The sequence below is a fragment of the Acinonyx jubatus genome, chromosome C2 (assembly GCF_027475565.1).
Source record: "Acinonyx jubatus isolate Ajub_Pintada_27869175 chromosome C2, VMU_Ajub_asm_v1.0, whole genome shotgun sequence".
NCBI classification, from domain to species: domain Eukaryota; kingdom Metazoa; phylum Chordata; class Mammalia; order Carnivora; family Felidae; genus Acinonyx; species Acinonyx jubatus.
Genome location: NC_069384.1, coordinates 130,978,535 through 131,005,886, shown reverse-complemented (window position 1 = coordinate 131,005,886; position 27,352 = coordinate 130,978,535). Strand labels below are relative to the sequence as shown.

General features: G+C 35.4%; 1 protein-coding gene and 1 long non-coding RNA gene across 7 annotated transcripts in view; both read left to right on the top strand.

The window, feature by feature from the left end:
- ANKRD28 (ankyrin repeat domain 28) overlaps positions 1-27,352 on the top strand; it is a 191,290-nt gene that overhangs the window by 43,288 nt on the left and 120,650 nt on the right. For 3 of the 6 annotated variants that reach the window (XM_053221472.1, XM_053221470.1, XM_053221475.1), the window contains one exon: positions 9,214-9,286. The exons of the other annotated variants lie outside the window; for them this stretch is intronic. In XM_053221472.1, coding sequence (XP_053077447.1) covers positions 9,269-9,286 — 18 coding nt within the window. In that variant the 5' untranslated portion in view covers positions 9,214-9,268. Of the gene's footprint in view, positions 1-9,213; positions 9,287-27,352 lie in introns of those variants that run through there. 6 annotated transcript variants of the gene reach the window in all.
- Positions 7,648-9,018, top strand: LOC128315307 (uncharacterized). Its single transcript, XR_008297993.1, has 2 exons — positions 7,648-8,462; positions 8,545-9,018. It is a non-coding gene; the product is annotated as an uncharacterized LOC128315307 (long non-coding RNA).

Below are 27,352 nucleotides of genomic sequence, written 5' to 3'. Positions count from 1 at the left end.
CTTCTAAGAGTTTTATAGTGTTAGCTTTTACATTTAGATCTTTGATCTTTTTTGAATGTTATAAGGTGAAGCTCCAATTTCATTCTTTTGCATGTGGATGTCCAGTTGTCTCCGCACTGATTTTTGAAGAAGCTATTCTTTCCCATTGAACAGTCTTCGCACCCTTAATCCAAACTAATTGACCATAGATATAAGGGTTTATTTTAATCCTCTCAGTTATGTTCTGTTGACCTATGTATTAGGTCTGTCCTTATGTTAGTACCACAATGTTGTGATTACTGTAGTTTTGTAATAACATTTGAAATCATGAAGTGTGAGCTTTCTGTGTTCTTGTTTTCCAAGAATGTTTGGACTATTCTGAGTCCCTTGTATTTCTGTATGAATTTTATGATCAGTTTTTCCATTTCTGCAAAAAAAAAAAGGCTGTTGTGATTTTGATAGTAATGGCATTGAATCTATAGATCACTTAGGGGAATATTTCCATTTTAACAATATTAAGTCTTCTAATCCACGAACACAGGTTCATGGATTTTTTAAGTTTATTTATTTTGAGGGAGATACAGACAGTGTGAGTGGGGGAGGGGCAGAGAGAGAGGGAGAGCGAATCCTAAGCAGGGTCCATGCTGTCAGCACAGAGCCCAGTGCAGGGCTTAAACTCATGAAATCATGAGACCATGACCTGAGCCAAAACCAAGAGTTGGACGCTTAACTAGCTGAGCCACCCAGGTGCCCCTCTTTCTACACTGTTTTATAGTTTTCTGTGTACAAGTCTTGCACCTCCTTGGTTAAATTTAATGTTTATTAATTTTTGAGAGACAGAGTGTGAGTGGGGGAGAGGCAAAGAGAGGGAGACACAGAATGCGAAACAGGCTCTAGGCTCTGAGCTGTCAGCACAGAGCCCAACATGGGGCTCAAACTCACAAGCCCGAGAGATCATGACCTGAGCCGAAGTCAGATGCTTAAACACCTGAGCCACTCAGGCACCCCAGTGGAATAATGTTTTTAATTTTGGATTGTTCATTGCTAGTGCATAGAAAATCTGATTTTGTGACTTGATCTTATATTCTGTAACTTTGCTGAATTTGTTCATCAGTTTTGACAGGTTTTTTTTTCGGAGATTCCTTAGGATTTTCTGTATATAAGATCATATCATTGGCAAATGAGAAATAGTTTTCTTCCTTTTTTTTTAATAGATTTTTTTTGAGAGAGAGAGAGAGAGAGAAAGAGCGGGTGCAAGTGAGGGAGGGGCAGAGAGAGAGAGAGAGAGAGAGAAGCAGGGCTTGTGCTCACCCAATGTGGGGCTCGAGCTCACTGAGGCCGGGTTCAGACTCACGAAATGTGACATCATGACCTGAGCTGAAGTCAGATGCTTAACCGATTGAGCCACCCAGGTGCCCCTACTTCTTCCTTTTCAATTTGGATGCCTTTTATTAGCTTCTTCTTGCTCAGTTAATCTTGATAGAATTTCCAGCACAGTGTTGAATATAAGTGGCATAAGTGGGTGTTTTGTCTTGTTCCTGATCTTAGGAGAAAAGCTTTGAGTCTTTCAATATTAACTATGATGTTAACTGTGGGTTTTTCATAAGCACCCTTTATCATGTCAGGGAATTTCTCTTCTAGTTTATGGAGTGCTTTTATCATGAAAGCATGTTGGATTTTGTCAAATGCTTTTTCTCTGGGTCATTTGAGATTATTGTGTGGCTTTTTCCCTTCATCTATTAATTTGGCATATTATATTATATTATATTATATTATATTATATTATATTAATTTTCTTTTTAGTATTTACCATGCTTGCATTCTTGGGATAAATCCCACTTGGTCATGGTTTAGAACTCTTAATATGCTGCTGGATTTTGTTTGCTAATACTTTGTTGAGGATTTTTCATCTGTATTCGTAAGGAATATTGGTCAGTAGTTTGTTTTTCCTTGTGATGTCTTTTTCTAGGTTTGGTGTTCTAGTAATGTTGGCCTCAAAAAATGTGGATATCCATTTGTTTGAGCACTGTGTGTTGAAGAAAGTGTGCATCTGTTCTCTCCCTTTCTGTTTTGAGAAGGATCCACGTTAACTTTCCTTTAAATGTTTGGTAAGCTTCTGTCAGTGAAGCCTTCTAGTCCTGGGCTTTTCTTTGTTGGAAAGTTTTGAATACTGAAACAATCTCTTTGTCTGTTCCAAGTCTGTCTAAAGTTTCTGTTTCTTCTTCCCTTACTTCCTTTACTATATAGCTGTATTTCCTTAATATAGGTCAATATTATTTTCTTCTTTTTTCCTGTAGATTTTATGACTGTATAAGCAAGTATCTCTCTTACTCCCCACCTTTTACACAACAGATAGTATACTAGATACACTGTTGTGCATCTTGATTGTTCACTCTACTTCCAGTATCTTGAGTTCATTCCCCATCAGTACTTAAGGAGTTTATACATTCCTCTGGCTGCTTAGTATTTTATGGTCCTATATCCTGTTCCCTGTTGACATCTAGGTTGTCTCTAATCTTTTGCTAATGCAAACAATGCTGCAATGAATACCCACCTACTACAGTGCAGTTGTGCAGATTTCGTAGGTTAAGGTCCTCCACAGGACACTTAAGACACTATATATAGCTCCAGGGTTCCCAGGCCACCCATGGCTTCTGACCAACTGGCTGTAAATTTGGGGTTTCCCATCATCCCCTCATGTTCAATAATTTGCTAGAATGATTCCCAGAACTCAGGAAAGTGCTATACTTACAATTACAATTTTCTTATAGAGATCTGAATCAGCAAAAGAGATGCATAAGAGGAGGTCTGAGAGGGTCCCAAAGTCATAAGTCTCTATGTCCTCTGGACATGTCACCCTCTTAGTATATGGATACTCACTTGAGCTTCAGTGTAAAGATTTTTTATGGAGGATTCACTTTATAGGTATGATAGATTGAATCATTCGTTATATGATTAAACTCAATTTTTAGCCCTGTTCCATGAGGTCAGCTGGTCAGGTTATTATGACATGGCTCACAGTCCAAGCCCTCTTATCACATGATTGTTCTTTTCAGCATGGCCAGCCCAATATGGAACAATCTAGGGCCTACCATGAGTTACCTCATTAAGCATAAACCCTGATATGGTCTAGGGGCTCACCATGAATAACAAAGACACTTGTATCACTCAGGAAATTAATTACTAGGTTTTAGAAGCTCTCAGGTACCCAGGACAAAAGCCAGACAAATTTTTTATTATTTAACACTTACATATATTACTTTGTGTGCAGATACATCAACTATAAGATAAATTCCTCTTTCTCCTCCCCCTTTCTTTTCCCACTTTCACGTGATTTAATAACCAAAACCAAGGAAAGCTATATTTGAGAAGTCTTTCTCCCACTTTGAGTCCCACAAATAAAACTTGTGCAACCCATTCCAAATGAGTATCTATGTTTTCCTTGGTATCCTTTATGTTTTTATATGCAAATAAGAGCAAATGTATAGGTCTTTTTCTCGACCGTATAGATTCTAATGTAACTTGCTGTTTTTTCCCTTAAAAATACAGAAATACATTTCCAGGACATATGAGTAGAATATGCATTCACAGTTTGATATCCAATCAAACTAGAACCTGAATAGTTTCAGACTTCTTGATCTTTGCCAGTTTGAGAGATGAACAGTGGTTTATTCGTGTAGCTTTAATGTGAATTTCTATTATGAAATTGAACATCTTTGTATGTTTGCACATTTGTGTTTCCTTTTCTATGAATTGTTTCTATTCTTTACCTAGTTTTTAGTGGAATGGTTTTTCCTTTTTAATGTTTTTAAATGGTTAAATCTATGAATTTTTTGTGGCTTTCTAAATTTTTGTGTCTTCCCTATTATTTAAAAAAATTTTTTTTAAATGTTTATCTTTGAGAGACAGAGACAGAGTGGGGGCAGGGGAGGAGCAGAGAGAGAGAGAGAGGGAGACACAGAATCTGAAGCAGGCTCCAGGCTCTAAGCTGTTGGCACAGTCTGATGCAGGGCTCAAACTCACAGGCCATGAGGTCATGACCTGAGCCGAAGTCAGCCGCTTGACTGACTGAGCCACCCAGGTGCCCCATTCCTATTAGGTTATTTTAATAAAACTATTGTGTGCTTTTTTCTTTTATAGTTTTTCTCTTTTTTATTAAGATGTAATTTAGCTGTAGTAAAATTTACTTTTTGGTGTACGGTTTTGTGATATCTTACAAATGCATCTAATGACTACTGAAATTGAGATATAAAACATTTCCATCATCCCTAAAAATTCAATTGTGTCCTTTTGTATTCATCGCCTCCTAAGGTCCCCAGCTCTTGGCAACTACTTTTCTTTGTCCTTAAGATTTTACTTATTGTGAAATGCCATAAGAAATTGATTAATTATGTAGCCTTTCATTTAGCATACATGTTGTTGGTGTGTTCAGTTATTGACTGCTTCTTTTTCTATGACAGGTTGTTTTCTATTACATGGATTTACCACAGTTTATTTACCTACTCTCTAGTTGAGGAATATTTGGGTTATTTCAAGGTTTTGGAGGTTATGAATAAAGCCAATATAGTGTTCTTGTATAAGATTTTTGTGAGCATACATTTTTATTTTATTGGTTTTATATCTAGGAATAGGTTACCGAATTATGTGTTAATTATATGTATAACTTTAAGGAACTGTCCAGTCATTTTCCAAAGTGGCTGTACCATTTTGCATTCCCAACACTAATGTATGAGAATTGTAATTGCTCTGCCTCTTCTCCAGCATTCTGGATTGTCAGGTTTTGTTTTTTTGTGTGTTTTGTTTTGTTTTGAGAGACTGCAAGGGCTCAATCCCACTACCCTGGGATCATGACCTGAGCCAAAGTCAAGAGTCAGATGCTCAACTGATTGAGCAATGCAGGCGCCCCAAGTCAGTTTTTTTTTTTTTAAGTCATTCTACTAGGTGCATAATAGTATCTCATTGTGCTTTAATTCGAATTCTGCTAGTGTTTAATGTCTGTATATCGCCTTTTGTGAAATGCCAAACTGTTTACATCTTTGCCCATTTAAAAAATTGGTCTTTTCTATTTTTTTTTAAAATGTTTATTTATTTTTGAGAGAGAGAGAGACAGACAGAGTACAAGCAGGGGAAGGGCAGAGAGAGGGAGAAACAGAATCCGAAGCAGGCTCCAGGCTCTGAGTTGTCAGCACAGAGCCTGATGCGGGGTTTGAACTCACAGACTGCAAGATCATGACCTGAGCCAAAGTCATCCGCTCAACCAATTGAGCCACCTGGTGCCCCATGGGCTTTTCTATTAATTAGTTATATGAGTTATTTATTTTGGATATAAATCCTTTGTTGTTTTGTTTTTTCCTTGCCAATGTCTTTTCTGGTTGTTCCAGACCATTTGTGGGGAAGATTATTTTTTCTCTGTTGAATTGCTTTTGTGCTGTTGTCAAAAATCACTTGACCATGTATGTGTGCATCTATTTCTGGACTCTTTTGTTCCATTTTATCAGATCTATATATCTGTCTATCTTGTAATATCACATTGTCTTGGTTACTATAGCTTTCTAGTAGTGTGAATCCTCAAACTTTATTCTTCTCTTTAAATATTGTTTTGGCTCTTCTTTGTAAATTTCGCCTTTCCATATAAATTTTTGAATCCATTTATTCATTTTTACAAATACCACTAGTATACTTTGATTGAGATTGTGTTGAATCTGTAGATTAAATGTGGAAAAATTGACATCTTAACAGTATTGAGTCTTTGAACCCATGAATGTGGTATCTCTTCATTTATTTAGGTCTTTGATTTCCCTCAGTATTTTATAGTTTTTAGCATATAGATTCTGCATATATTTTTTAAATTCATAAACTTAAACATGTCAGTTTTTGGGGTGCTTTTATAAATGCTACTGCTTTTAAAATTTTGATTTCCACTTCATTGGTAGTATGTATAAATATAATTGTATTCCATGACTTGGCTGAACTTACTAGATAATGGAAACTTTTTCAGAGATTCCATGGCATTTCCCACATAGATAATCATGTGCGCTAATACAGGTAGTTTTCTTTCTTTCTAAGTTGTATGCCTTTTATTTCTTCTTTTAGCCCTATTGCAGTTCTAGGGCTTCCAATATGATACTGAATAGGATTGATGAGAGCAGGCATCCCTGTCTTGTTTTTTCCCCTCAGGGAGAAATCAGTCCATTTCCTAGTATTTTTATAGTTCTTTTAACACATACATTTCAGTATAATGACCACTTAGGAGAAGAATGCTATTAATTTTTTTCCAGATGGCTTCCAGTTTTCCTGATATCTTTCATTGACTAGTGCACCATATGTATGTATGTCCATGTCCCCCCCCCCCCCCCCACGAACTTCTGTCAGAGCACTTATTGCACTGCTTTACTGTTTACTTTTTACTTACCTTTTTTTCTTAATAGAAGATGAGCATTTTGGGGCGGAATAAGAAATGGTGCCTCCCCTCAAAGAACTTACATTGTAAATAATGGGTATTAGGTTAGACCAAATGAAATTACCATTTCTAATATTTAACCTGTAAAATCTTATGTCTAGTTAGGACCCAAACAGTAAAACAAGAAAAGAAGATGAAAATTCTCTTAGGCTAACAAGGTCTAGTTATCAGTGTGAGAAATGTTAGTGCATAAGAAATTGTTCATCACTGTTGTATGCTTATAAGCAAAGCCCAGAACTGAATATACTGATGTAAATGGGATATAACCCCTGCCCTTGAAGGAGATACTTTCTCTGTGGAAGACAGTGTCTTTACAATATTCAAATGTAGACACATATATCTGTCAATATATGTGCAGATTTACTCTCATTTTGAATATACTTGTGATCTTAGGTTCATACTTCTCAGTGTCTTGGACTATAAGACACTTTGGCAGTGATTTCTATAAGTTACTGAGAAGCTTGACATAATTTTGTGTGTGATAATTTTATGTGAAAAAATACATACATTGTTCAGTTTAATGTGACCGTTATTTCAGTTACTTGGTATTTTGTAGATTTCCTTTTGGAATAACTTAATATTTTAAAAAAGACAGGCTTTAAAAAAATACAAAAAAAAGGCATTAGGGAAATCATAATAGAAAAATAGAAAACTGTTTTATATTATAACATAATATAAAAATATAAATACTCCAGTTTTTGGTGTAAATTTTTACTGTAAATTATATATGGAGGGAAACTATAATATTTTTGTGTTATATATATTTGTATAATACTTAGGCTTTCAAGCTGGTCTTTTACTACTCTATAAGTCTGGAAAAAAGAATATATGGGAGACTTTGCGTAAACTTCATGAAGTCAGAAACTACTCTTGTTTACTGTTACATTCCTTGTACTTAGCACATAAGTAGTTATTAACCAATGATTATTGATTTAGTATTGATTAGAGTAAGAGAATGTAATCTTTACATGAAATTTGTTGATTTTAGTTAATAGGAATGAAAGTTATTATAATCACATGTTGCTTGATAAGCATCAAGAGAGTTGCATAGTTTTTGAGGCAATTAAATTTTATTTATAAATCTGTAGTAACAGAAGACTATTTTCAAATAATCTGGAATTTGCTCTTGGTATTTATTGTTTTTAACTTGACTATTAACAAGATTAAAATACAACTTTTAAAACCTATAAAGCACCTTTTTTTAAAGTTGAAACTCTTCTTTAAAATACATGACTCAGAGAAGACTACCTTTGTGTTAGTAGTAATAATACAGTAGCAGTACACAGCAAATTTACTTTTCTTTGTATTTACTGCCACCAAATGGCAAATTAATAATATTACTATGTCTGTTATATTGACACTATAAAAGACCTACTAAAGGTAATGCCCCTTTTAATATTGTTTTGGCAGGGTTAATTTGTTCAGAAAGAGTTTTGACAACGGAAGAAAAAACAAATTTTAATATGTTTAGAACTGTAGCTAGGGGCACCTGGGTGGCTCAGTTGGTTCAGTGTTTGACCTTGGCTCAGGTCATGATCTCACGGTTCCTGAGTTCAAGCCCTGCTTTGGGCTCTGTGCTGACAACTTAGAGCCTGGAGCCTGCTTCAGATTCTGTCTCCGTCTCTCTGCCCCTCCCCCCACTCATGCTCTCTCTTTCTCTTTCTCTCTCAAATGTAAATAAACATTAAAAAATGAAAAAAAAAAAAAAAAAAAAGAACTGTAGCTAACCTTTTTCTAGCCAGAGTAGATAGAATGGTTTCTATAAGGCATTAGAGCAAAGCAGAAATCACTATGACAAAGATGATAAAAACTGGTAACTCAAACCTAATAAGAAATAAATTTGACAACATATTTTTATGCAGGGAATTTAATTCTGACCTTTGTTCTTTCTAGGTTATCGTATCTGAGAAAGATGGTTCCAGAATATTTTAGGCCTAATTTTATTTGAAGATAAGCCATTTTACTAAAAATGGCTATTAAGATATCCTGGAAAAATTGTTATATAAGAGCAACCAAATGTTCAGTCTTAGGAAATTGGTTAAATACTTTTTAATTTAATGTTATATAGTTATTGAAAGTGTAATAGAGAAAAATTGTTATATAAGAGCAACCCAAATGTTCAGTCTTAGGAAATTGGTTAAATACTTTTTAATTTAATGTTATATAGTTATTGAAAGTGTAATAGAGGCATATTTAACGAGATGGATGAAGGTCCATGTGGTTAAATGGAGAGCAATGGGGAGAAGCAAGTTACTAAACAGTGTATTCTCACAGTTTTTTAAAAAGTACATTTACCTTTGGGAGATACTATTGTGATTTCTTAAATTTATGTATTTCTAAAATGAACATGTTTTTAAATGTTCAGAAATTATATAGATTGAATATTTTATGCTTCATAGACAGTTTCTTAGATTAAAACATCCCCATGGAAGCACTTATTATATATTCATTTATTATAGTGAATATATTTGAATAGTTTTGGGTTTTTTCTTTTTGAATGATGAAAATGTCTTCTTGCAGGCAATTTTGACTCAGCCCACTTTTTGAGACTCTTCTAATTGATTCATATATAAATGAAACCTTTACAAAAACTGCCTTGTTGGATAGTTTAATAATTTTCTTTCTTGACAGAAGGGTAAAACTTCTGAGTTAGTAGGTTTTGAATATTATCTAATAATTCAATGTTTTGTTAAGGTGCTAGTTATTTTTATAACATAGCCCTTCATTTCTAGGGTCAGCATATTCTTGCTTTTGATATCTGTTTTCTGCCACAGGCCTGAGATTGGAATTGAAGCAATACAACTACTGCTTCCACCAGAGGAAAATAGTATGGGAATTCCTATTATGGTAGGTTATTTTCCAGTAGTCTCTCTGCAGTAATATAGGCAGCTCTCCTAATGTGTTAGTTTGTTGGTATTTATGCCTCATCATAAATTAAGCATAGCTTTTCTACATAAATCCTTTGTTGTAGACATTTTGTTTAGAAGTGTGGTGGTCCCTGTATTCCTGGAAAACTTATTTATAACTTAATTTGAATAGATTTTCAGTGGAGGGGCTTAAAAATCTGATTTAAGATCTCGGTGTTGTAGTTTGAAGAAGAGAAATATGAAATAGCTGAAAACAATGGTATTGTAGTTAGTTTCTTTTTTTAAATGAGTAAATTACTAGATGTTTCATTCTTGTCAAGTTGTATGCATCCCTTTGCTCATAGCTCATTCTCTTACATGTTACATATTTGTGGTGCACTCTGTAAACGTCAGCCATTCATTAATCACTGGGGAAGCAGTTATGTGAGTGACTCTCATGTTTTTAGTGAAAGTAGTTTAAAAATCTCACAAAACCTAGGAGTGTTAGACTTGAGGTGCTTGTGAAGACAGTAGAAACTGGTTTGGTATCATTGGCATTGTTTGTTAGGCTTCTTATTTGAAATTCAAACATACCGAAAAGTTGTGTAGAAAGGAAAAACCAGTGGCCCAGTAAGTGGATTCTTTACTATTATCAAGTTTCACCTTGCTGTACTTTCTGTTAAATATTTTTGCTCCTAAATGGTAGTACCATTAGATATTAAGTAGACTCAATGCAAAGTTGTTTTATGACAAAACAAATCACCCTTTCCGGGTTTTTGTTACAATTTGTTCTTAGTTAAAATTTTCTTTGTTTTTAAAAAAAGAGGAAGTGAATAGAACGCTATTATGTTGAAAGCTGAAAGATTTTGTCCATCTGTACTCTGGTAGGAGGGGAAAGAGTATTGGGAAAACGTTAGTTTGTGTTCCTCAAATTGGAATAATTTTGATGACATTAAAGATTCATATTCTCTTGAAATTTTGAATTCTGTTTGAACTAACCAGCTGTGACTCTTTACTTGGCCTTTCAGAATTATCTACTAAATTATCACTTAAACACACACACACACACACACACACACACAAAACACAACACAACACACAACACACACAGGATGCCTCTCATTTGTTGTTACCTGGATGGCTTTTGCTGGCTAGAATTCCATTGGAAACACATCCCCTCACACACCTTATTTCTGTTGTTTATAAATCATTTTCTAACTATTAGCTCAATAAAAGCTTTGAGCCTTGAAGTACTCCTATCCTAATTCAATCAAGGATTTGAGTAATGGGTAGGCAAGACAGAAAAAGGAAAAAGTGTCAAGATAGTAAGGATAAAATTTGATTAGAAAAATGGCAACAAATAGCAGACATCATCAATATCATATGGCTCATTTTTTATTTCCTGATAATGTGTGTTAGAGATCATGCAGTCACAAATTCAACTACTTTTGCTATATGATCATTGTGTAAATTGTAATTTTCATCTTTTACCACTAGATGGTGGTTTTGCGTTGGTTTCTGCAGACTGTCTAAATTTACATATTATTTTAAAATGCATCATAAAGAACAATGAAATTAAATTTTGATAGTGATACAGTTCTTCACATAGGCAAACTAGTACAACATAACCATTATTTGTGATATATATATACAGTAATTATTTTTAAAAAGATAAATCAGTATGTATGAAATGGTTAAGAGCTATGCCTGAGCATATTTTCTTTCTTTCTTTCTTTCTTTTTTTTTAAATTTATTTAATGTTTATTTATTTTTGAGAGAGGGAGAGACAGAGTGCAAGCTGGGGAGGGGCAGAGAGAGAGAGGGAGACACAGAATCCGAAGCAGGCTCCAAGTTCCAAGCTGTCTGCACAGAGCCCGACGCGGGGCTTGAACTCACGAACCGGGAGATCATGACCTGAGCCGAAGTCGGACGTTCAACCAACTGAGCCACCCAGGCACCCCAGCCTGACCATATTTTCTAATACAGTCTTCAGTCCACTACCTTAGAAACATTTTAGATGTTTTGGTTTTTTTAGATGATACTATAATTAAAAAAAAAATTTTTTTTTAACGTTTATTTATTTTTGAGACAGAGCGAGACAAAGCATGAACGGGGGAGGGTCAGTGAGAGGGAGACACAGAATCTGAAACAGGCTCCAGGCTCTGAGCTGTCAGCACAGAGCCCGACGCGGGGCTCGAACTCACGGACCGCGAGATCATGACCTGAGCCGAAGTCGGCCGCTTAACGGACTGAGCCACCCAGGCGCCCCGTAGGTGATACTATAATTTAAATGGCACCTAAATAAAACACCATTTCTTGATTTGTAATGTTAGAAAATACATACAGATAGCTCAGGCTTTTAAAATTGTTTTTGATGATCATTTTCTCTATCTAGTAGCCATCCATTAAAGTCTTTTATTACACAAATAACACATTGAAATTCTCTTTTGTTGGTAGCCAAGTGACTTTTAGTTATCCTGCTTGAGCAATTTGAGTTGATGTAGGATTGTAGAGTTTACTTGGGATTGTAACAAGGTTGTAGAGATCCCAGTTCAAGGGAATAATGATCTTATGTAATAAAGCATTTACTTATGTTTTAAAGAGCAAAGTAAGTACAGAGTCTAGAGCATCAGTGTCTCTAAACACCTTTTGCTTAGGCCTTCGTTCTCCAATTCAGTCTGTTATTATTTCCTTTTCTCTTCTTTAAAGGATTATTTATATGAGAACAAAATTATGAAAACAGGCATCTTAAATTACCCTTTGCATTCTGCTCTTCACTAGATATTTGATAGCTTTTGAGGTATGAATTGAGAGGCAGTTCTAGCCCAGCAAGTTTCAGGTCTCTGTAGCTCTGCTCTGCATTCAGTGCTAAGTGGTTCTAGTCCCTGGAGCTATGGGTATGGAGCTGTTAAATGGCTCTGGTTTGGCAAGTTTGCTTCTGAACAGTCAGTCTTCACTTAGTCACTCTTCAAATTTTGGTCCTAACCTCTGTTACTTTTTGGAATGTGAACTTTTGTCATTTAACCCTTGTAGAAGTTATTTTTCTTACCTCTAAAGTAGTGATCGGGTTTAGCAAATAAGAATCATGAAAGAATCATGGTAAGAATCAGAAAAAAATAATTATATGCACACAGGAAGGAAAGAACAGAGTACCCATAATCCTGCCACTGAGTTTAATTAATCTGTTGTTACTTAAAAATCTTCTGATCATTATTTAGCATAATTAGAATATATTTTATATATTGTTTCACTTAATACTTTTATGAGTATTGTTTGTCCCATATTTTTAGAAATTATTTAAAATTTTGTTACTAAATATCAATTTTATTGTATGATATATATACTGTGTTTTAAATCGTTTTATTCAACATAAAATTAGTTTTATTGTTTTGTTATAAATGATACTTCAGTAAAATCTTTCATGCGAAGTTTTGTAGGCCTCCCTTTTCCTTGTATTTACAGTATTGTAAGAAATGCTAGCTTAAAAAATTTGAAAGACTTATCAATGCTATTGACAAGAGTTGGCAAACTTTTTTCTCAGAAAAGTCCCAAGTCCCAGTTTACTCCTTTCGTCATCCCTTGTAGTCCCTAGGTTGGACAATAACAGCAGCCTGCTGTTGTTTTCTGTCTTTAATACCACCTCATTTTTAGGCCATCATTTACACTGTATGCACAGTGAGGCTTCAAGATATAATCTGATTATGTCACTTTTTGACTTAAACTTTTTTGGTGGTTTCCCCAGTATTCAGGTTAAAATGTATATACTTTAATGTGGCATCCAAGGCCCTTCATGATTTAGCCCCTGTCTGATTTTCCAGCCTTATTGTAATGCAACCCTTCTATGTAAGCAGGTAGGAAGGGAACATTCTAAGCAGGGGGAACAGCATATTCTGAGGCACAGCTACAGGAAACGACATGGTATATTTGAATTGCACCAAGTACATTTATATATGTGAAACTTAAAGACAAGATAAGTGGTGGATGTCTTTAGTGTATTTTAATAAAACTTAGTGACTAAATAAAAGGCAAATAATATTTTAACTATGATTTAGAAAGTAACTGGTGATAAAGAGAATTATTAATCAAGACTCTTGGTTACGACAAAAATCCCAACTCAAAATGATTTACATGCAAAAGGAAATTTACTGGCCAGGCAGAGCTAGATCCAGGACTTGGTGACAGTAGATTCCCCATCACCACCCACCCCTTTAACATTTTGTCTTTTTTTCTCTCCTACAGGCAGTTTAGCTTACATTGTCCTTAGTTATAATTATAAAAGAAAAGAGAGTATCTTTCCTGACAGCCTTGGCAGGAAAGCAAGTCCTAAGAAAGACCCTATCTGGCTTTGATCATATGTTCATCCCTGAATTAGCATGTGACTAGGAGTAAGTGGTCTTCTGGCCATTCCTGGGTCTCTTGTATATCTTTGGACCAGATGAACTCCCGAAAGGAAAGCATTCTTGTGAAAGAATCTATGTTTACTATAAGGATGGATAGTAGTGGAGAAAGGAGAACCAGGAATTGAGAGACCAGTTAAGAGGTTTTCCGGGGCACCTGGGTGGCTCAGTTGGTTGAGTGTCTGACTTCCGCTCAGGTCATGATCCTGCAGTTCGAGGGTTTGAGCTCTGCGTTGGGTTCTCTGCTGTCAGTGCAGAGCCTGCTTTGGATCCTCTGTCTGTCTGTCTCTCTCCCTCCCTCCCTCCCTCCCTCCCTCCCTCCCTCCCCCTCCCCCACTTGCTCTCTGTCTCTATCAAAATAAATTAAAAAAAAGTGGTTTTCATAACTCAGGTTGAGGACTTAAGTGGGTCTGAAATAGATCACTGTGAAGAAAGTTCAGGAGGATTTTAGGTAAAATGCCTAGGAGTGGGTGACCAATTAGAAGTGGGAGATGAAGGGGGCGCCTGGGTGGCTTAGTCAGTTGAGCTTCCGACTTCAGCTCAGGCCATGATCTCATGGTTTGTGAGTTCAGGCCCTGCGTCGGGCTCTGTGCTGAGAGCTCAGAGCCTGGAGCCTGCTTTGGATTCTGTGTCTCCCTCTCTGTTCCTCCCCTGCTCGCACTCTGTCTGTCTTTCTCTCTCTCTCTCTTTCTCAAAAATAATAAACATTAAAAAAAAAGAAAAAGAAGTGGGAGATGAAGTGAGAGTAGGCTTCTATTATAATTCTTTGTGTTCTGGGCTACTGTATATATATGGTGATGCCATTACTATTAACCAATCTGGGAAGGTTAGGAAAAGAACACTTTGGGGGAGTGGACTAGAGATGGTAAGTTGATTTTTGACATGCTGAGTCTGAGATAATCTAGAATATGGAGGGTGGAAGTTGTGTCTGGAGGTTAGGATTGGAAATAAAGACTTGAAAGTATCAAATATGATGGCTGATATCATAGATGAGATTGTCCAAGAGGAGGTTATTAGACAGGGGTAAGAAAAGTGGGCCGAAAGAAAAGCCAGTATTTAAATATGGATGGTGGAAGAAAAGTCAAGTGGAAGGGACCAAAACAGAAGGTTTAGACATAGAGGTGAAAATTTTATGCAAGAGAGTTTTTTTTTAATGTTTATTTATTAATTTTTGAGAGAATGAGAGAGAGAGCAAGGGAGGGGTAGAGAGAGAGAGGGAGACAGAGGGTCCGAAGCAGGCTCTGTGCTGACAGCAGAGAGCCTGACACAGGGCTCAAACTCCCGAACTATGAAATCATGACCGGAGCAGAAACCAAGAGTTAGATGCTTAACCCACTGAGCCGCCCAGGCGCCCCTGGAAGATAGTTTTAATAAAGATCATTGGTATCCAGTATTATAGACTAGTTGAGAAAAATGCAGATTTTGTAATAAGTTACCACTGGTGACCTTAGAGCAATTTCACTTGAATGGTGAGTATGGAAGTCAGATTGCAGTAGGGTGAAACAAGGGTGAAACAAGTGGCTTTGAATACTTTTTCTTCTGTGAGTATAAGCTCCTTCCCAATGACTGCAAAGTCATTAAGGTACGGTATCTGGCATGTAAGAAGTGTTTAATAAATGGCCACAAGTAACTGAAAGATCAGAGAGGAAAATCGAAGGTACAAATATCTTTGAAAGTAAACCAGAAGAAAGTTGAAGGAACTCATCCTTGCTGTTCTCTTTCTCTCTCTCTCTCTCTTTCTCTCGCCAAGAAATAGTGTCTCCCTAGCTTGCTTACCTTAGAGCATAGCTGTGAGGAAGCAATGTAGGAATAGATGTGAGAGCATTCTTAAACTAGGAACTGCTGAATCAAATGGAAGGGAGTAATACTTTTCATTTCTGGCATTTTAATTTTGAAATCAGGGACTTCAAATCAGATGTATTTTGGTTCTCACCAACTCAGAACCTGTTTGCTTCCTTAACAACTGCTAATTTAACGTCTCTTAGATGTGTGATTTGTAGGAGCTAAGCTTTGGAAACAAATGGTCCTGGGTTAGAGTCCATTTTTCTCTACTTGTTAGCCATGTAATTTCCAGTGTTTTACTTTTCCACCTCAGAGTTTTATCTGTGAAATTGGAAGTAGAAATTACTTGACAGACATGTTACAACTGAGTACACATAAAGTACCTAGAATTGTCATAGGTATTCACATTACCTGGGATGTTCATCCCAGCCTCATATGTTCAGCCAGCCTTGTTCCATCTTCACATAAAATAATGCTAGGTAAAAGTACTATCTTATATTGAACCAAATCTAATCTTGCTGCTTGTTATTATTATTCATTGATCTAGTTCTTATCTCTAGACCTGTGCACATTTGGTATCTCTTCACAGTGATAGCACTTCAGACATTTTAACACTATCATATTCTCCCTGACTCCTTTTCAGACAAAATACCTTCAGCTTCATTGACACTTATGATACGGTTTTTAGATCCACCATCATCCTGGCTTTAAATATGTAGTCTCATTACTCTAGATGTAGTTTGACCTATGTCTAGGAATTAGCCTGACCTTTCCTAGAGGAGGAAAATGAGATTAATGAGAAACTTTTTTTGAGATAAAACTTTAATTTTAATGGGTCAAAATTAAAGTGTAATTTTAATATTTCATACACTAAAATATACTCTTGTTAATGGCATTTATAAAGTGATTGCCTTTAGTCTGCTTTAAGATAAATTACTTGTGACTGTTTTTTTCCCCTTTTAAAAATAAATCTCTATAGCCCTCAGTATTATCTAGCACTAGTGTGTTGTGATTCATTAACAAGAATGAGAAAATAAACTGTTTTCTTAAAGTTTATTTATTTATTTGGAGAGAGAGAGGGAGAGAGAGATAATTCGATTGAGGGCCTGATCTCATGAACCATGAGCTCATGACCCAAGCTGAAATCAAGAAATCAAGGGGTACCCTTGGATTACTGGATGGCACCCCTAGTAAAGTAAACTATTGAAATAAAATGTCAATTTCAGTTTTTCAGTGTAATACAAAGCATACTATTTGTTGTCCATTCACCAGCCATCACCCACTTCCTTCCTTGCAAGCCCCCAGTTTTGTTTGGTTGGTTACTCCTCTTGTACATGACTTGGAAAAGTCCTTAATAGTGTAAAGCTAATCCTCCTCTACCTAGTAGTGATTTGTTTAGGAAAGAACATAAGAACCAAGACTGGTCACATGTCAGGAAAAGTCAGGTTAGGTAGCTTCTAGGAAAGTCTTCCTTGCACCTAAAACGAGAGACACAGCAGGAAACTTCCCTTTCTGCTGGGCAACAATATGTGTCTGATATGATGGCCTTGAAGTATGGCAGGTTATCTGTGACTATGAAGGGAATTATCCTGAGGGCCGTACTGAGTCTGACCGAGAAGACTCAGCCAGAGCCTAGATGTCAGTCAGTTACCTTAGAACCACCATAATTTCACTTCTTGTTGTTTATGGTAAGTTTCTTTATTGTTTAAACCAGTTGACTATAACATGCTGTTTTAGTTTAGTTTAGGGTAGCCCTAATGTTAAAGAACAAAATATTTGAAAGTCTGCTATACAGAAAAGTAGACACTTTGTGGAAGGCCCATTAAGATATAATGATGAGCGGCGCCAGGGTGACTTGGTTGGTTGAATGTCTGTCCAACTTCAGCTCAGGTCGTGATTTCGCGGTTTGTGAGTTTGAGCCCCACATCAGGCTCTGTGCTGGCAGTGCAGAGCCTTCTTGGGATTCTCTCTCTCTCCTCTTTCACTCAAAAATTAAACATTAAAAAACAGAGATGTAATGATGAGTCTCATTAATTTTAAGATCACATTAGAATTATATTTGGGTCAAAAACTTCATGGGTATTCTCAACTACTGAATGTTCAGACTATGAACAAAACAGGCAAAAACATTTCTGTACTGCAGTAACTGATGCAGATTTAATTACCCAGTTAGTCAAGAGTTGAGCTAATTATCAATTCTGATAGGGGCCCTTTCTTTCCATTTAAGAAGTTCAAAATTGACTACATCTAAAGGAATTGGATGTTGTCTTACTCTGAAGTAACATCAAGTTATAAGCATGGCTTTTTGCAGGTTTATCAACGGCATGTCTTATTTATCCAAAAAAATTCCATGCCTGATACACATTAGAAACACCCTTTCCTTCTTTTAACAATAGAAGCTATTTTATAAAATTTTAGATAGCACTTTTTAGTAAAGGGAGCTGAAGAATATGAAAAGTGTTCTTTTCTGAGTCATCACTTGGACTTTAAAATAGTTACAAGTTTTAGTATTTTTGTCTCCACCCTTCTACAGTTTAGAAAGATGTGAATCATTTTCTTTAGTATTTCCTAAATGATAGCTGCTTTGAAAGGGAAGTGGTGTATGTGGTCCCAGTTTGTGTGTGAAATAACTAGCATACACTTTACTTACTGATTTTACTGCACTTTGTGGGAATCCCTTGGACGTCTCACGTAATTATTGGTTATAAACGTAAACATTGGGTAACCATAGCAACTTATTCTTAAATTGAAAAGTTTCTCCAGTTTCTAAAGGGATATTATTTATCCCAGTGTCACCACATTGTAGAAACCAGAATGAATTGCAAATAACCTCTCCTTAGTTTTTTTTTAAAGGAGGGCAGAAATTCAGCCTGTTTAAAAATCGTACACTCTGCTAATTTGCAATATTGGACATAAGTTGTCTTTGATGCAGTTGCTGAGAAATAATTATGTAAATAATAACATAAAATTATATTTCAGAGAATGTGCTTATCCTGGGCCTGGTGGGACATAAGTCATATGCCAGAGATTCTGCTAGTTAACATACATCCCAGCCAAAAAATTATACTAATAAGAGATCAAATAAGGTGTTTAGCAGTAACACAGCTTAAATAACTAGTTCATTCTAGCCTTCAGTCTGATAAATACTTTTGCTTAATTTCAAACTACTTCTTGAGGTAATCAAAATTATGAAGAAAATAATCTAACTTTTAAAAATGTTGCTTAAATACAGTACTACATACTTGACAACAGAATGGTTTCCTCCCCTTTCTCTGTTACTTTTGGCATACTGAGTGTACTCCAGAAAACAACCTAAATTGTTATATTCATCTTGTTAAATTTTTTGCTTGCATACTTTTTGAAGGAAATAATTATTTCTTTTAAGACTCAAATCTAAAATTTTTTTAATGTTTATTTTTGGGAGGGGGGGAGAGACAGCACGAGTGGGGGAGGGGCAGAGCAAGTGGGAGAATCTGAAGCAGGCTCCAGGCTCTGAGCTGTCAGCACAGTGCCCGATGTGGGGCTCAACTCACGAGCCATGAGGACTCAAATCTAAAAACAGTCATTTAAATATTGATTTAGACCTTAACGTCTCATGTATAACTCTTGAATCTCTACTCTTCAGGAAGTCCATTCCATTTCCTGTCTTAATTGAAACTGTGTTTTCATAAGTACATTCTTCTCCAGAGGTCTGCTCAAGTATTATTGTTCCTCTGCTCATAGCCAGTATATCTTGGCAATGTGTGTGTGAGTGTGTGTGTGTCTGTGTGTGTAGGAGGGAGGGAAGCGGCGTCAGCATTCTTCCAGTTGTCCACTATAGCTATTGAATGTTACAAGTCTACCTATCTATAAAAAATCTTTTGAAGCACATGCCATCTGGCTAGGTGACTCCTGTTTTTTGTTGCTATTGTCTGTCAAATCTCACTCCGCAGTTCTGCATCTGGGTCAGAGTTATATCAGTTATCTACATGATTTCATTTCTTTGTAGATGACATTTTGAATATCATACTTCCCAGTGTACCAACTTCCACACCAGCGATACTCTCCACTTGGCTCTAACCATATACTCCACTAAGCACATCCCACAATTTGTTTCTTGTACTGAAACTACCTGCACTTCTGTATTTTTATTATTATCCAGCCTAGACCTCATGACCCATTACTTTCAGCTGCTAAACATTCACACTTACTCCTTTTCAACTTTATACTTTCACTTCCACTTACCTACATCAACCCTTCCTTCTTGCTTCAGAAGACAAAGATCTTCTCTTCATAACTCAAGGTAATTTTCCACCTCCATACTACTACAACCCCCTTTTTTCTGCATCTGTGAGATCTTCCTTCCTCAGTTATTCTTTTTGTTTGTTTTTTAGTTATTCCCCGTTTTAATCTTTTCTTTTTTGATGATACTGTCTTCTAATCTATGAACACAGGATATCTTTTTGTTTATGTCATTTTAATTTTTTCATCCATGTTTTGTAATTTTTTAATGTACAAGTCTTTTACTTTTCTAGTTAAGTTTATTACCAATTATCTTATTGTTTATGATGCTGTTGTAAATGAGACTATTTTCTTAATTTCCTTTTCAGATAGTTTATTCTTAGTGTATAGAAATGCAACTGATTTGGTTAATATTTGTATCCTGCACCTTTACTGAATTAATTAATTCTAAGGTTTTTTTGTGTGCAATCTAAAGGGTTTTGTACAAAGTTTATGTCTTCTGCACACAGAATACTTCTTTCTTTCTGATTTGGATGCCATTTATTTCTTTTTCTTGCCTAATTGGTCTGGCTAGAAAATTCAGTACTGTGTTAAATAGAAGTAATGAGAGAGCGCATCTTTGCCATGTTTCTGATCTTAGAGGAAAAGCTTTCAGTTTTTCACCACTGAATTTGTGGACTTTTCATATATGGTCTGTATTATGTTAAGGTACTTTCCTTCTATTCCTAGTGTGTTGCAAGTTTTTATCATGAAAAGGTGTTGAATTTTTTCAAATGTTTTTTTCTGTATCTATTGAGGTGATTGTGTCATTTTTTTAATCCTTCATTCTGTTAATACCGTGTGTTAACTCATTTTTGTATGATGAACCATGATTTCATGTCAGGCATAAGTCCCACTTTGTCATGGCGTATGATGTTTTTAATGTAATGTTGAATTTGGTTTGCTAGTGTTTGGTTGACACTTTTTGTATCTGTGTTTGTCAGGAATTCTGTTTTCGCTTATAATTTTCTTTTTTTGTAGTGTCTTTGTCTGGTTTGGTATCGGGGTGATTCTGGCCCATAAAATGAGTTCAGAAGTGTTCCTTTTCAATTTTTTTGGAAGAGTGTGAGAAGGATTGGCATTAATTATTTAAGTGTTTGGTATAATTCACCAGTAATGCCATTTGGTCCTGAGCTTTTCATTGTTGGAGGTGTTTGATTACTGATTCAGTCTTTTTCTATTCATGATTCAGTCTTTGGTAGGTTGTATGTTTCTAGGAATTCATCCATTTATTTTAGGTTACTCAATTTCTTGGCATTATAATTGTTCATAGTAATCCCTTATCCTTCCCACCCACCCCTCCGCCCCTTCCCCCCTTTCCTGTGGCATCAGTTATAATGTCTCATCTCCTTTTTCACTTTTGGTTTCATTTGAGTTCTCTGTTTTTCCTAGTCTAGCTAAAGTTCTGACAATTTAATATTTTCAAATAACCAATCCAGCTTTTTTCCCCTTATTTCATTTAGTTCTGCTCCAGTCATTATTTTCTTCCTTCTGCTAACTTTGGGTTTAGCTGCTGCTTTTTCTAGCTCCTTCAGGTGTAAAGTTAGGTTATTTGAGGTCTTTCTTTTCACCATTTTTATAGTACAAGATGTTTTAAGCCCCTTTCATGTGTTCTCTACAATCTTATGAGGCTCCATCATTATTCTCACTTAAATTTGGGGAAACAGATACAAAGAGGCTATATGACTTAATAAAGGGCACACAGCTAAAAAATATTGGTAGAAAAGGAGAGGTTTACTTTTTGCTCTTTCTACTTCCCATTGTTTGACTTTTTTCTTTTCCTGCAAAGTATCATCTGAATGATAACTTATGCAATATGGTTTCAAAGTTGGCACTTTTAACTATAATGTTATCTTTATTTTGTGTGTAATAGTTGTTCAATAAGTGTTTATTGAATGAAGAAATGAATGAAAGTATGGGTGAATGAAATGACCCCAGAAATCTGGAATAAAATTCCAGAGACCTAAGTTTAGTGCCAACCCTGTGCCTGACATTGAGGTCTTTCTTTTTTAATATAGGTGTTTATCAAAATAAACTTCCCTCTTAGTACTGCTTTTTTTACATCCCATAAGTTTTGGTATGTTGTGTTTCTGTTTTTGTCTCTAGATACTGAGATATTTCTAACTTGCCTTTTGATTTCTTCTTTGATCTGTTGGTTTTTCAAGAGTGTGTTATTTAATTTCCACACATTATTTTTCCAGTATTCCTTTTGCTATGGATTGTTAGTTTCATTCTGTTTTGGTCAGAAAAGATATTTGGTATGATTTCTTCTTAAAATTGTTGAAATTTGTTTTGTGACCTAAGATGTCAACTTATCCTGGAGAATGTTCTTTGTGTGCTTGAGAACAATGTGTATTCTGCTACTGTTGGGTGGAATGTTCTGTTAAGCCCATTTGGTCTATAGTGTTCAAGCCAAATGTTTTCTTGTTGATTACCTGTCATATGTTCTATCCATTATTGAAAATGGGATATTGAAGTCTGCTACTATTATTATTATATTGCTGTCAAGTTTTCCCTTTAGTTCTGTCAGTGTTTGCTAAATCTATTTAGATGCTCTAATGTTGGTGTGTGTATTTCTCTTCCTAGTTTTGTCATTATATAGACTCCTTTGTCCCATTTGACACTTTTTGACTTAGAGTCTATTTTGTCTGATGAAGTTTAGCCACACTGTTCTTTTTTTTGTTACCATTTACATGGAATACCTTTTCCATCCCTTCACTTTCAGCCTACATGTGCCCTTAAATCTAAAGTTAGTCTCTTGTAGACCACATAGAGTTGGATCTTTTTTTTAAATGTTTATTTATTTATGGGGAGGGGGAGAGGGAGGGAGGGAGAGAGAGAGAGAAAGAGGAAGAGAGGAAGAGGGAGACAGAATCCCAAGCTGACAGCACAGAGCCTGATACAGGGCTCAAACTCACAAACTGTGAGATCATGACCTGAGCCGAAATTAAAGAGTCGGACACTTAACCAACTTGAACCACCCAGGAGCCCTGGATCTTGGTTTTTTAAAATCCATTCAGTCATACTATATCTTTTGATTGGTTAGTTCTTTTTTGAAAATCAAGTTCTTTAGCCTCCACGTGTTTATCTTGATCTTTGCCTTTTTTCCCTTTAGCCCTTTTTGGGTTAAATATTACCCAACTTATTCTTTTCTCAGAGCCAATTTTATTGAAGAAATCTAATTGATGGTCACTACCACTACTTCTGGTACCTTCCTTTCATGAATCAACCTATTCTTATCAGAAAAGGGACATAAAGTTATAAAATGCCAGAACTGAAAACAACTTGATCAATTTCATTTGCTTCAACAGCAAAACAAAGGTGCCTAAAGAAATGAAGTAATGTGCTGACAGATAGCTAGTCAACTTTTGTTAACTTCAACTTATGCATTCTGTATGGAACCCTAGTGTATGTGAAGAGACCTTTGAATACTGAAGAAAATGGGACCTAAGAAGTTCATGTACTTTGTTTCATATGAAAATAATGTTGTTGCCTTCAAGCCAGGGCTAATACTGTGAAAAATTAGAGAGATGTATGTGTTTTTAGGGAAGAAACAAAGGGGAAAAGAAAGAGAACTAGTGAACCATTCAAGTTATGACAGAAATATTTAGGAGCAGTCAACTAAGGCTGTTGTGATTATTTTACTATGAAGCAGTCTAACAATAAATAACAGTGTATGTTCATATTATTGACTCCGAGCCATCATAAAAATCGATGTTCTTTTCTGTGAGACAGTGATGTAGGTAGCATATTTTAGGTTTCTGTCTAGAACAGTTAAACTTTTAAAAAGTTAGTCTTTATAGGTCTAAACCAGTGTTGTGTAATACGATAGTCACTAGGCAGATATGGCTGGCTAATGTAACTGAGGAACTGAATTCTTGATTTAGTTTAATCTAAATTTTAAGAATACATGATTTAGTTACTGGAACTTAAAAAATATGTTTGTGGGGTGCCTGGGTGGCTGACAGCTCAGAGCCTGGAGCCTGCTTCAGATTCTGTGTCTCTCTCTTTCTCTGCCCTTTCCCCACTCATGCTCTGTCTCTCAAAAAATGAGTAAACGTTAAAAAATATATATATGATTGTAACAACTCAGGCACATGTATTTACATTCTCAACTGTAAATTTTTTGATCTCTAAATACAGATCTATTATTTCCAATGAAAATTTAATGTTCACATTGAGATATGCTTTAAGTATAAAATATGCAACAAATTTTGAAGGTGATAAAAAATGTAAAATATCCAATAACTATATTGATTACAAGCTGAAATGATAATATTTGGGATCTATTTAATTACATAAAATACTGCTATTATTAATTTTCACCATTTTAAAACGTATTTACTAGAAAATTTTAAAGTATGTGGCTTATTTTTTATTTCTGTTTGGCACTTGTCTACTCTTTGAGTAACTAAACTATTAGTCTGGCATTGTAAATAGTTTTTTTAAAATGTTTATTTATTTATTTATTTATTGGGAGGGAGAGAGAGAGAGAATGTGCACACTAGTGGGGAGGGGCAGAGAGAGAGGGAGAGAGAATCCTAGGCAGAGAATCTGTGCTGTCAGCTGTCAGCACAGAGCCTATTGCAGGGCTTGATCTCCCCGACCGTGAGATCATGACCTGAGCTGAAATCAAGAGCCAGTGCTTAACTGACTGGGCCACCCAGAAGCCCCTGTAAATAGTATTAATGTTAAATAAAACTAACAAATAAATTGGTTTGAACGATTTTCTTAGAAATGTAATCGTCAAGAGGAGGTTTTGGTTAGATATTCTAGCTAGTTGACTGTTGGTTTGAGAAAGCACCCTTCCAATAAATCAGGAAAAAGTAGCAACAATGAAGTTTATGAACAGTTTCATAAAAGCCATCATTTTTTTAAGAGAATGGACAATTAGAAGATATCTTTATGTACCAATTACAATTGTTAATATGCTATACTCTTACCAATGACTTAATTAGTAGCAGGTTTTTCTTATACTTCATATTTAGGTCTCTGTATATACTACTTTTTACACTACTTTTTACTATCACTTGTGTTCTTGTACTGGTTAATTTTTCTTGTGTACCTCATTTAGGCTATATAAGGTGCCCCCCATCCCCCCCCGCCTTACTGAGGTATAATTGACAAGTAAAAATTGTATTACTTAAGGTGTATAATGTGATAATTTGAAATACATGTCCATTGTGAAATGGTTACTACTATCAAGCTAAAAGTATGTTTATTAATACATCTGTCACCTCTCATAGTTACCTTTTTTGTTTCTTTTGTGGTAAGAGCACAAGATATACTCTCAGTAGATTTGAAGTATACAGTACAGTATCGTTAACTGTAGCTGTATGTATAGATCTCCCAAAGTTACTATTCTTAAAACTGAAAGTTTGTACTCTTTGACCAGAGTTTCCCCATCTCTACCTTCAAGCCCCTGGCAGCCACCATTCGACTCTCTGTTTCTAGGAGTTCAAGTAAGAGGAATCATACAGTATTTGTTTTTTTGTGTCTGGCTTATTTATGCTTATTTTATTAGCATAAATGTCCTCTGTGTTCATCCATGTTGTAGGAAATGGCAGAATTTCTTTGATTTTTATGGCTGAATAATACTCCATTGTGTATACATACACATTTTTTTTTTTTTTATCCATTCATCCTTTGACAGACACTTAGGTTGTTTCCATATCTTGTCTTTGTGAATAATGTTGCAATGAACATGGGAGGGTAGATGTCTCTTTGAGATACTGATTTCATTTTTTTGGATGTATACCCAGAAGTGAGATTGCAGGATCTGATAGTAGTTTTATATTTAACTTTTTGAGGAAGTGCCATACTGTTTTTGATGGTGGTTGTACCAATTTACATTCAACCAACAGTGTGCAAGGGTTCCCTTTTCTCCACATCCTTATCAACACAAGAGTGCCCTTTCATGTACCTGTGGCCATTTGTATGGCCTTCTTTAGAAAAATATTTATTTAGGTTTTTTGCCCATTTAAAAAAATAAGGTTATTTATATATTTTTTGCTATTGAGTTGTATGCGTTCTTTATATAGTTTGAATATTAATTTATTATTGGATATATATGGTTACAGATAAGATACTTTCTCCCATTCCCTTGATTGTCTTTTTATTTTGTTGATAGTTTCCTTTGCTGTGCAGAAGCTTTTTAGTTTGATGTAGTCCCTTTTGTTTCTGTTTGCCTTTGTTGCCTGTGCTTTTGGTGTCATAGCCAAAAAATCATTAGGTTGCATAAGGTCTTTGAATGTGGAGATGATATATGGCATTTCATAATCTCTTGGTGTGTGTATAGTAGAGTGGAAATGTTAATAGGAAATATTTGTTGAATTAGTTGCTATTGTAATTTTGAATGTTTTAGATTAAGGTATTTTTGCCAAACATTTTTTAGATTATTTCAATGTACTGAATCTTGGGTAATATGGAACCCAATCTTACCATCCTTTAGGAACTTTTTTATACTCCTCTTTGAATTTAGACAGGTTCAGGATTGTTAACACTTTGTTTTCAAATCATGAGAGTAGATGTTAAGATACATATTTTGGATTAAGATTGGAACCGACTTAGAGCTTGAAGGGTCCTTAGATATGATACAACAAGTCTTACTACTCATTTTAATACCTTTGGAAACTGAAGAAGGCCTAGATTGCTTAAAGTCTTGCAAGCACTAGTTGCTTGCATAAAACACCTAGGAGTTGTTTGTGGTTACCATCTTCTCCCTCACCCCTAAATCCGGTCTATTAGCATGTCCTATAAATCCTATTTCTAAAATATATCTCAGTCTCTGCATTTACATGCCCAGCATCCTAGTTCAGATTACCCACTCTTTGGATTATTTCAACAGTCTCCTGGATTATTTCAACTAGTCCTTTGGCTTCCTTCTTCTCAAATTTGTTCTCTACACTGAAGCCACATAATCTTTTTAAAGCAAATCATCATGACTGCCTAGCTTAAAAATTTCTAATGACTTTTCAATCACTTAGGAAATACAAACTTTATAACTTGGCTTACAAAATTCTGTATAATCTGAGTTTAACTGTTTCTCCCAACTACATCTGCTCCTCATAGTTACTCATAGTTGCTTACTGCAGCCATGTGGACCTAGTTTTTTTCCAAGAAATTTTTTCCTTCTACAGTTTATTGCAGTTTGCAGTATATAATATTCATTTGTATGTAAGCTCCATTAGAATAAGGATTGACTGTTTATTCATAATTTTGTTTCCTTAGCCTAGCAGAAAGCCTGACACATAGTAGATGATGAATAAATACAGATGAATGGATGAGTCATTGTCTGACTGGATGTTACTGAGCCTCTACTTTCCGTATATAAATTGGATAATAGTATCCACAAGACGTGATTGAGGATTCAATGAAAATATTTGTGATAAATATGTTTCCTTCTCCCTCCACGGATTAATATAGTGGATTTGTTTTTTGAGCTGTTTTCTGGTTAGTTATTTCTATTTCAGTTTGTTGCAGTTAATGTTTATAATCCATTTTAATTTTTGAAAATTTAAGTAGCTATACTGTACTGGAGTATGGATCATTGATTGATGATTGGAGGAGGAGGAAGATTACCACTTAGTGTTAGTTTCAGCTCTGAGTAAAGAGACTCAAAAATCACA